Raw genomic sequence first — 12,037 nt, 5'->3', positions numbered from 1 at the left:
GCTCAAACTCATGTCCATCGAGTTGTTGATGCCATCCAACCATCTCATCCTCTGTCAGCCCCTTCTCTTCCTGCCTTCAATCTTTCCCAGCATAGGGTCTTTTCTAATGATTCAGTTCTTCTCATCAGGTGTTCAAAGTATTGGAGCTTCAGCATCAGTCTTTCCAATGAACACCCAGGACTGATCTCCTTTAGAGTGGACTGGTTGGATCTCCTTGCAGTCCAAGGGACTCTCAAGAGTCTTCTCCAACACCACAGTTCAAAAGCATCAATTCTTCAGTGCTCAGCTTTCTTTATGGTTCACCTTGCACATCCATACATGACCCACTGGAAAAACATAGCCTTGACTAGACAGACATTTGTAGGCAAAGTAATGACTCTGCTTTTTAACATGCTGTCTAGGTGTGAGAATACTCTGTGAGTTCTATCACAGCCCTATTTTTAATTTTAATTTGCTGTTACTTGATAGCAAGTAAGAGTGCAGAGAAAAGGATTACATCTATGCCCTCAAGGAGGTTATTGTGACAGGTACTAGCAAGAGTGGGAGATGACATGGGGGAGAGTCAAGAAAGGGGACGCCTTAGGATAGCTGTAACCAGTAGGTCAGGAAAAAAGTTGAACTGAGAAAGACCAACATCCATGCACTCATCCACAGCTCAAGACAGGTCCTCATCTCTTGCTTTCTTGTTCCTCCCTGTCTCAGCCAAGCTTCCTGAGAGTCATCTGTTCCTACCAGAGCTGTGGCATGTGACCGGGTGAATTATGCATCTGGGTACCCAGCCCAGGGGACCTGATCACCATTAGCTTGGCACAGATGTGTCTGTCCAACAACTAGAGTATCTTTTCCTGATTTGCATAAAGAGTACATGCAGACCTCAGACCTGACTCTTTCCCCTACCCAGCATGGTCTGCCTTCCTCCCCTAACACTCCACCAAAATCACCAGCAACTTCTCTTTTGTTAAATTTAATGTACTGATTCTGTCCTCATCTTATTTCATTTCTCCCTAGCTTTTCTAATGATCAGCCACTTCCCCCATCTCAGAATCTCTCTCTCTTGGCTTTCTGATAGTCTTATCTTGGCTTCCACTCTTATCTCTCTGACCTCTCCCTGACTTTCTCAATTAAGTAGCTTGGGGGCTTGCCATTTCTCTACTTGCTTACCTGAGGTGGCTTCATTAAGCCCATGGCTCAATGCCATTTGCTTTTTGTATATTATCTACTTCAATCCTCACAAAAATCCTATGATACAAGTGTTATTATCATTATCTCCACTTTGTAGAAGAAGAAAGAGACTCATAAAGGAGTCAAATATTTCACTCAGTTCAGTTCAGTTCAGTTGCTCAGTTGTGTCTGACTCTTTGTGACCCCATGGACTACAGCACACCAGGCTTCCCATCACCAGCTCCTGGAGCTTGTTCAAACTCATGTCCACTGAGTCAGTGATGCCATCCAACCATCTCATCCTCTGTCGTCCCCTTCTCCTCCCACTTTCAGTTTTTCCCAGCATCAGGGTCTTTTCAAATAAATCAGCTCTTCACATCAGGTGGCCAAATTATTGGAGTTTCAGCTTCAACATCAGTCCTTCCAGTGAATATTAGGACTTCAGAACATTTCTTTTAGGATTGACTGGTTGGATCTCCTTGCAGTCCAAGGACTCTCAAGAGTCTTCTCCAACACCACAGTTCAAAAGCACCAATTCTTTGGTGCTCAACCATCTTTATAGTCCAACTCTCACATCCATACATGACTACTAGAAAAACCATAGCTTTGACTAGACAGACCTTTGTCAGCAAAATAATGTCTCTGTTTTTTAATAAACTGTCTGGGTTGGTCATAGCTTTTTTTCCAAGGAGCAAGAATCTTTTAATTTCATGGCTGCAGTCACCATCTGCAGTGATTTTGGAGCCCCCCAAAATAAAGTCTCTCAGGGTTTCCATTGTTTCCCTATCTATTTGCCATAAAGTGATGGGACCAGATGCCATTATCTTAGTTTTCTGAATGTTGAGTTTTAAGCTGACTTTTTCACTCTCCTCTTTCACTTTCATCAAGAGACTTTTTAGTTCCTCTTTACTTTCTGACTTAAGGGTGGTGTTATCTGCATATCTGAGGTTATTGACATTTCTCCCAGCAATCTTGATTCCAGCTTGTGCTTCATCCAGCCCAGCATTTCTCATGATGTACTCTGCATATAAGTTAAATAAGCAGGGTGACAATATACAGCCTTGACATACTCCTTTCCCTATTTGTAGCCAGTCTACTGTTCCATGTCTAGTACAATCTGTTGCTTCTTGACCTGCATATAGATTTCTCAGGAGTCAGGTAAGGTGGTCTAGTATTCCCATCTCTTGAAGAATTTTCCACAATTTGTTGTGGTCCACACAGTCAAATGCTTTAGTGTAGTCAATAAAGCAGAAGTAGTTGTTTTCCTGGAATTCTCTTGCTTTTTTGATGACCCAACGAATTTTGGCAATTTGATCTCTGGTTTCTCTGCCTTTTCTAAATCCATCTTGAACATCTGGAAGTTCACAGTTCATGTACTGTTGAAACCTGACTTGGAGAATTTTGAGCTTTACTTTGCTACCGTGTGAGATGAGTGCAATTGTGCGGTAGTTTGAGCATTCTTTGGCGTTGCCTTTCTTTGAGACTGAATTGAAAACTGACCTTTTCCAGTCCTGTGGCCACTGCTGAGTTTTCCAAATTTGCTAGCATATAGAGTGCAGCATTTTAGCAGCATCATTTTTTACGATTTGAAATAGCTCAACTGGAATTCTGTCACCTCCACTAGCTTTGTTTGTAGTGATGCTTCCTAAGGTCCATTTGGCTTTGCATTCCAAGATGTCTGGCTCTAGGTGAGTGATCACACCATCATGGTTATCTGGGTCATGAAGGTCTTTTTTTGTATAGTCCTTTTGTGTATTCTTGCCACCTCTTCTTATTATCTTCTCCTTCTGTTAGGTCCATACCATTTCTGTCCTTTATTGTGCGCATCTTTGCATGAAATGCTCCCTTGATATCTCTAATTTTCTTGAAGAGCTCTCTAGTCTTTCCCATTCTATTGTTTTCCTCTAATATTTTGCTCAAGATCATACAACTACTAAGTGGCAGAGCTGGGATTTGAATTGAGGCTGTCTGGCTCAAAGTAGTGATCTTAGCTAGTACCATGTTTTATTTGATAAATGATGAGTATATTGATGAATAAACAAATTCCAAAGGTAAGAGTCGAATAAATAAAGGGGGGTTGCAAGCCATGGATGACTGCCCAACACAATGCCTGGACATCTTATATACTCAATTAATATTGGTTGACTAAAGGTTTGAGAACAGAACTAAAATGGAGTAAGTAAGAGGTGCCATAGGTTACAAGAGGTGAAAGCCTCTGGTATGAAGTGCCTACCTGCCCTGGGTTTTTTTTTTTGGTTGTGAATTAACTTTTATTTTGGGACATTACTAAGGACTTTAGCCTGGGAGACAGCCTCACAGATAACTCTGAGGAACTGCTTTTTCTCTTTTTTTCTGTCTAAATATTTTTTAAAAAATTTTAATTATTATTATTATTTTTTACTTTACAATATTGTATTGGTTTTGCCATACATCAACATGCATCCACCATGGGTGTACACGTGTTCCTCATCATGAACCCCCCTTCCACCTCCCTCCCCATACCATCCCTCTGGGTCATCCCAGTGCACCAGCCCCAAGCTTCCTGTATCCTGCATCCAACCTGGACTGGCGATTCATTTCTTATATGATATTACACATGTTTTAATGCCATTCTCCCAAATCATCCCCCCTCCCTCTCCCACAGAGTCCAAAAGACTGTTCTATACATCTGTGTTTCTTTTGCTGTCTCGCATACAAGGTTGTCATTACCATCTTTCTAAATTCCACATATATGCTTTAGTATACTGTATTTATGTTTTTCCTTCTGGCTTACTTCACTCTGTATAATAGGCTCCAGTTTCATCCACCTCATTAGAACTGATTCAAATGTATTCTTTTTAATGGCTGAGTAATACTCCATTGTGTATATGTACCACAGCTTTCTTATCCATTCATCTGCTGTTGGACATCTAGATTGCTTCCATGTCCTGGCTATTATAAACAGTGCTGCGATGAACATTGGGGTACACGTGTCTCTTTCAATTCTGGTTTCCTCGGTGTATATGCCCAGCAGTGGGATTGCTGGGTCGTACGGCAGTTGTATTTCCAGTTTTTTAAGGAATCTCCACACTGTTCTCCATAGTGGCTGTACTAGTTTGCATTCCCACCAACAGTGTAAGAGGGTTCCCTTTTCTCCACACTCTCTCCAGCATTTATTGTTTGTAGACTTTTGGATAGTAGCCGTTCTGACTGGCGTGAGATGGTACCTCATGGTGGTTTTGATTTGCATTTTCCTGATAATGAGTGATGTTGAGCATCTTTTCATGTGTTTGTTAGCCATCTGTGTGTCTTCTTTGGAGAAACATCTGTTTAGTTCTTTAGCCCATTTTTTGATTGGGTCGTTTATTTTTCTAGAATTGAGCTGCAGGAGTTGCTTGTATATTTTTGAGATTAGTTGTTTGTCAGTTGCTTCATTTGCCATTATTTTCTCCCATTCTGAAGGCTGTCTTTTCACCTTGCTTATAGTTTCTTTTGTTGTGCAGAAGCTTTTAATTTTAATTAGATCCTATTTGTTTATTTTTGCTTTTATTTCCAATATTCTGGGAGGTGGGTCATAGAGGATCCTGCTGTGATGTATGTCGGAGAGTGTTTTGCCTATGTTCTCCTCTAAGAGTTTTATAGTTTCTGGTCTTATGTTTAGATCTTTAATCCATTTTGAGTTTATTTTTGTGTATGGTGTTAGAAAGTGTTCTAGTTTCATTGTTTTACAAGTGGTTGACCAGTTTTCCCAGCACCACTTGTTAAAGAGATTGTCTTTTCTGCATTGTATATTCTTGCCTCCTTTGTCAAAGATAAGGTGTCCACAGGTGCATGGATTTATCTCTGGGCTTTCTATTTTGTTCCATTGATCTATATTTCTGTCTTTGTGCCAGTACCATACTGTCTTGATGACTGTGGCTTTGTAGTAGAGCCTGAAGTCAGGCAGGTTGATTCCTCCAGTGCCCCGGGCTTTTAGTACTATAGATCATAAGAGGAATCCATGAGTGGGCCCCATATGTGGAGCTCTTTGTTCTGCAGGGTCGGCTTGTCAGTACATCTGGGCCTGGGGACGGTTGGTGAGGGTAGACAGGACAGGCTGCAGCATCATGCCAGGGCCTTAGGCTGAAGACCAAGTGGTATTTCTTCTTCCTTCCAGGAAAGCGTGCTCATCTGGGCATTTTCGACCAAAGAATATGTCTACGGTGAACTTTATCAGAATCGTGCTAGAATATCAAACAACGCCGAGCAGTCAGATGCCTCCATCACCATTGACCAGTTGACCATGGATGACAATGGCACCTATGAGTGCTCCGTCTTGCTAACGTCAGATCTGGGTGGCGTCTCCAAGTCACGTGTCTATCTCTTGGTCCTTGGTGAGTGCTTCCTCCCTCCTGGGGTGATAGGAAGAGGCTGGGGAGGGTGGGGTGTGAGGAGGAGGCACCCTGGTGGCAAGGTAAAACTGGAAGCAATGCCTAATGAAGAGCTAAGACTTCTCCCCTCATCTGGTCTGTCCAGAGGCTTGGGGGGTCTGCTTCTCCCCCTGGAACCAAATACGGTTCTGTCTGGGCATACAGCTCCCCAGGACAGAGGTCAAGGCTGATTTGGAGTGGTCCTGGGGGTCATCCCTGGAGATTCTTGTCCATGCTTCCTCCAGTGCTCTTTCCTTCACACCAGCTCCTCTCTTTTTCATGGAAAACTTACTAAAGAGAAGAAAAATGGCAATCCTAGATCCTACTGGAAAGATTCTAACTGCTTTGCTATGATGCTGAGGGCCAAATCATGACTCTTACAAGTCAGGCATTTTTTCCAGCTCTAAATTCAGCTAATCAGTAGAAGTCCTTCACACCACCATCTCCCCAGACCTTGGCTCTAACACACCATTCATCAGGTTCTATTGTTTCTGAAATATGTCCCACAATAACACTCTTTTTATACAAATAGCTTATTATTGGAGTCTATCATGTTGGAAGGATTGGAACTATCACCTACTTTCAGGATCTTCATTTTGTAGATGAGGCCCAGAGATTCAATGTCAAACAGTTGTTGGAAAACCTTTAGTGAGCCAGCCTGTGTCTACTCTAAGAAATGATCCCCACACTGGTGGGTAGCAATACTTTTTAGCCATACTTTAAACCAAAGAAATGGATCATGTTCCTCCATTTTACCCCCTTTACACTACATAGTGGGATTTTATTTTTAATTGCATAAGGTAGCTGCCTGGGTTTTTGAATCATTGTAGTGAGTTAAACAATAAAGCCCTGAATAAAGAATGACCATCTCCTCCTTGCACCCTAGTGCTAACAAGGTGGCCAAGGCTAGTACTTGTGTGCATTCTTCTAGACTCCTCTCCAAGTCCTTTCAACACACACACACACACACACGCATTTCATTTTCTTTTCTTTCCTTTTCTTAAAAAAAGAAATAATATTATAAAGGTTTTTTTGTAACTTTCTTTTTCTTAATGTTTCATGTAAATTTCTCCAGATCGTTACATACAAATATACCTATTAATATAATACATTCCCTTGCATGAATGTACTGATTATTCCAGTGGCCCATACTGATGAGCATTCTCAAACTGTTTCCATTTTTTGTACAAATATATATGTATGTATAATATGTGTGCATATATGTAGGTACATATATATGTATATGCATATTCTTTTACTGTGTTATCTTTGTTTCTGTTGGATAGATTCTTAAAAGTAGGATTTCTATTGCTCAACATCATTAGGCATCAAGGAAAAAAAATTAAAAAGAAGGATTTCTAGGTCAAAGACTTTGCCTTCATTAAAAGTTACTACATACTGGCAAATTACTTTCTCCAAAGCAACTTACTATTGCCATGAACATTATATGATCATGCTTATTTTCCTATATTCTTACCAGAACTGAATATTATCAATCTTCTTAATTTTTCTGTGAAAGTGAAAGTCACTCATTCCTGTTCAACTCTTTGTGACCCCATGGAATTCCATGGAATTCTCCAGGCCAGAATACTGGAGTGGGTAGCCTTTCCCTTCTCCAGGGGATCTTCCCAACCCAGGGATCAAACCCAGGTTTCCCACATTGCAGGCAGATTCTTTACCAGTTGAGCCACAAGGGAAGCTTAATTTTTTATAAATTTTGTTAATTGACTAAGTGAAAAAAAATCTGTTCAGTTCAAGTTCCACATCCATGCTAAGTCACTTCAGTTGTGTCTGACTCTGCGACCCTATGGACCATAGCGCACCAGGCTCCTCTGTTCATGGGAGGATTTTCTAGGCAAGAATACTGGAGTGGGTTGCCCTTCTACAGGGATACTCCCAACCCAGAGATCCAACTCTCATCTGTTATGTCTTCTGCATTGGCAGGCAGGTTCTTTACCACTAGCACCACCTAGGAAGACCGGATAAGCGTCACATCTCTCCTTAACTTGGCGCTGACCACCTAAGGTGAGGAGACCAGCAGTGGATTAAAGACTGGGTCTGTTTCCTTATTCTCCTTAGTCCACTTCCTCCCACTCTCACTTCTGTGACTCTGAGGTCATGGCCAAGTGTTAAAGGGGAAAGCAAAGCCGCGATCACCTAGCCAGGCCACTTACCGTCTTCTCTTGCTATCCCATGATCCCAATCAGAGCAGACATCCCACTACTGTTTCTTTTGTGGGGTGCGCGATAGGGTTCCTCAGCACTGGCCCCACCAAGGGATCCACCTGACACAAGTATTTTGCACACCTGCAGGGCAGATTTTCACATCTTTCACCCTTTTCCACCTTCCCCTGATTATGGTAACTTGATCTTACTCTTCACTGTCCACTCTGGGCTCCCCTTGACCCAGCCAACAGCTCTCTGAGGCCAAATCCTTTCAGTGTGACAAGAACACGCCTTGTCCTTATTCTGCACCTGGAAGGGCAGATCCTTCTCACTGTTGCACGCTCTCCTCACCTTGCCATTGCAGTCTGCTCCAGCCAGCTTCTCTGAGCAAGAGGTAGGACCTGAATGTGACCCCAGATGGTTCCTCAGATACCCAAGGACATCTATAAAGCCCTTCCAACATCACGTTCCAGGAGTAGACTGTAGGAACTTAATGATTCCTTACAAGTCTCAGCGAGGAGTGAGAGATGCCAGTTCCCGACAATAGACAACCGCTATCTCCACATGGTATTCTTTTGGTTCCTCCCCGGCTGGGAACGAGATGAGGGGAAATACCTCCTTCCCTTCCACCAAGAGGAGGAGGAGAAATGCTCATGGTCCCTATTTCTGACAGTCTTCTTTAAAGAAATCTCTCTGATGAATCTCTAGTCTTCTCTTAAATGGGAAGGAGGAGGGCAACTGATAATTAGAGAATTCACTCCTGGGAAGGCCACTCCTCTCCTCAGCAGGGAGGCTAGCCATTCAGAGCCTCAACTTGAAGATTTTAGTGGACATTCTGAGACACAGGAGAAGTCCCTCCATATCCCATTGATGTTTTCTGCTCTGGATTTGGGGACTGTTGTCCTGTACAAGGTCTCTCACACCACCTTTGTGGTTATAAAAATGAACTTAATGTTCTTTTCTTATGTCTGTAAGTCTTGTTTTTTACCCTTAGATCTTTGTTTCATCAGGAATTCATTTTTGAACACAGGATACTAAGGGTCTTTGTTTTCTTCCAAATGGATAGCCAATTACATCAACATCGTTTATTTATTATACCAAAGAAACAATTATTCTCCCACTGGAATGCCAGGTTTGTCACAAGTTAAATTGCTACATACACACAGCTGTTTTTTACTCCTTATTTCATTTATTCTCCTTTGGATTATTCCTACGCCAATATCACATTGTTGTGATTATAGTGTGTCTATAGTCTGTGTTGAGACACAAACATGCATGCACACATACATATTTAGTTATCAGTATTTGTGTGCATGGCTTTTAAAATCTGGCACTATGTAATATCTGCTCTTACTAAACTTTTCCAAATCAGTTTTACACATTTATTCTTTCATGTTAATATTAAAATCACTTTGTTATGTTTAAAAAAAGTTGGTTGGAATTATATTCAATTTACATATTAATTTGCAATGGAAGGACATTTTAATGATATAAGGAAGATGATATATCAGGTTTTCTGACCTATATTGGCAAATCTATAATGACTGGATTCCAGGCTTTCTGTGGCCAAATAAAGACTAATGTGTTTACTTAGGTGTGTAAGAGGAGGGCAGGAAACTGTACCCATTCCATGTAACTAAAGACCCAGTCTCTGTGTCCCCCTGCTCTGCAAACCAAGGGGATCCTCTTAAATGGAGGGAAGTTCAGTTCAGTTCAGTCACTCAGTTGTGTCCGACTCTTTGCGACCCAGTGAATCGAGGCACACCAGGCCTCCCTGTCCATCACCAACTCCCGGAGTTCACTGAGACTCACGTCCATCGAGTCGGTGATGCCATCCAGCCATCTCATCCTCTGTCGTCCCCTTCTCCTCTTGCCCCCAATCCCTCCCAGCATCAGAGTCTTTTCCAATGAGTCAACTCTTTGCATGAGGTGGTCAAAGTACTGGAGTTTCAGCTTTAGCATCATTCCTTCCAAAGAAATCCCAGGACTGATCTCCATCAGAATGGACTGGTTGGATCTCCTTGCAGTTCAAGGGACTCTCAAGAGTCTTCTCCAACACCACAGTTCAAAAGCATCAATTCTTTGGCGCTCAGCCTTCTTCACAGTCCAACTCTCACATCCATACATGACCACTGGAAAAACCATAGCCTTGACTAAATGGACTTTTGTTGGTAAAGTAATGCCTCTGCTTTTGAATATGCTATCTAGGTTGGTCATAACTTTCCTTCCAAGGAGTAAGCATCGTTTAATCTCATGGCTGCAGTCACCATCTGCAGTGATTTTGGAGCCCAGAAAAATAAAGTCTGACACTGTTTCCACTGTTTCCCCATCTATTTCCCATGAAGTGATGGGACCGGATGCCATGATCTTCATTTTCTGAATGTTGAGCTTTAAGCCAACTTTTTCACTCTCCACTTTCACTTTCATCAAGAGGCTTTTGAGTTCCTTTTCACTTTCTGCCACAAGAGTTGTATCATCTGCATATCTGAGGTTATTGATATTTCTCCCAGCAATCTTGATTCCAGCTTGTGCTTCTTCCAGCCTAGCATTTCTCATGATGTACTCTGCATATAAGTTAAATAAACAGGGTGACAATATACAGCCTTGACGTACTCCTTTTCCTATTTGGAACCAGTCTGTTGTTCCATGTCCAGTTCTAACTTCCTGACCTGCATACAGATTTCTCAAGAGGCAGGTCAGGTGGTCTGGTATTCCCATCTCTTTCAGAATTTTCCACAGTTTATTGTGATCCACACAGTCAAAGGCTTTGGCATAGTCAATAAAGCAGAAATAGATGTTTTTCTGGAACTCTCTTGCTTTTTTGATGATCCATAGGATGTTGGCAATTTGATCTCTGGTTCCTCTGCCTTTTCTAAAACCAGCTTGAACATCTGGAAGTTCACAGTTCACGTATTGCTTTAGCCTGGCTTGGAGAATTTTGAGCATTACTTTACTAGCAATGTGAGATGAGTGCAATTGTGCGGTAGTTTGAGCATTCTTTGGCATTGCCTTTCTTTGGGATTGGAATGAAAACTGACCTTTTCCAGTCTTGTGGCCACTGCTGAGTTTTCCAAATTTGCTGGCGTATTGAGTGCAGCACTTTCACAGCATCATCTTTCAGGATTCGAAATAGCTCACCTGGAATTCCATCACCTCCACTAGCTTTGTTCGTAGTGGTGCTTGCTAAGGCCCACTTGACTTCACATTCCAGGATGTCTGGCTCTAGGTCAGTGATCACACCATCGTGATTATCTGGGTCATGAAGATCTTTTTTGTACAGTTCTTCTGTGTATCCCTTCCACCTCTTCTTAATATCTTCTGCTTCTGTTAGGTCCATACCATTTCTGTCCTTTATCGAGCCCATCTTTGCATGAAATGTTCCCTTGGTATCTCTAATTTTCTTGAAGAGATCTCTAGTTTTTCCCATTCTGTTGTTTTCCTCTATTTCTTTGCATTGATCGTTGAGGAAGGCTTTCTTATCTCTTCTTGCTATTCTTTGAAACTCTGCATTCAGATGCTTATATCTTTCCTTTTGTCCTTTGCTTGTCACTTCTCTTCTTTTCACAGCTATTTGTAAGGCCTCCCCAGACAGCCTTTTTTGCATTTCTTTTCCTTGGGGATGGTCTTGATCCCTGTCTCCTGTACAATATCACGAACCTCATTCCATATTTCATCAGGCACTCTATCTATCAGATCTAGGCCCTTAAATCTATTTCTCACTTCCACTGTATAATCATAAGGGATTTGATTTAGGTCATACCTGAATGGTCTAGTGGTTTTCCCTACTTTCTTCAATTGAAGTCTGAATTTGGTAATCAGGAGTTCATGATCTGAGCCACAGTCAGCTCCTGGTCTTGTTTTTGTTGACTGTATAGAGTTCCTCCATCTTTGGCTGCAAAGAATATAATCAATCTGATTTCGGTGTTGACCATCTGGTGATGTCCATGTATAGTGTCTTCTCTTGTAAACTATCATCAAATTGCAATGACCTTTGCCTGTATCAGTCAGTTCAGTCGCTCAGTCGTGTCCTACTCTTTGTGACCCCATGGACTGCAGCACGCCAGCCTTCCCTGTCCATCACCAACTCCTGGAGCTTACTCAAACTCATGTCCATCAACTCAGTGATGCCATCCAACCATCTCATCCTCTGTCATCCCCTTCTCCTCCCACCCTGAAGCTTTCCTAGCGTCAGGGTCTTTTCAGATGAGTCAGTTCTTCACATCAGATGGCCAAAGTATTGGAGTTTCAACTTCAGCATCAGCCCTTCCAATGAATATTTGGGACTGATTTCCTTTAGGATGGACTGGTTGGATCTCCCTGCAG

General features: G+C 42.0%; 1 protein-coding gene across 1 annotated transcript in view; it reads left to right on the top strand.

Moving 5' to 3' along the window:
* The window catches only part of GPA33 (glycoprotein A33), a 52,674-nt gene that overhangs the window by 20,370 nt on the left and 20,267 nt on the right, over nucleotides 1-12,037 (top strand). The window contains exon 3 of the mRNA XM_086393903.1: nucleotides 5,297-5,513. Coding sequence (XP_086250029.1) covers nucleotides 5,297-5,513 — 217 coding nt within the window. The remainder of the gene's footprint in view (nucleotides 1-5,296; nucleotides 5,514-12,037) is intronic.

This window comes from Bos grunniens, chromosome 3 (assembly GCF_055505025.1).
Source record: "Bos grunniens cultivar Pamir isolate PY7600 chromosome 3, Bosgru_T2T1.0, whole genome shotgun sequence".
NCBI lineage: Eukaryota > Metazoa > Chordata > Mammalia > Artiodactyla > Bovidae > Bos > Bos grunniens.
Note: the sequence above shows the minus strand (reverse complement) of the source record. Positions and strands in the feature narration are given on the sequence as shown.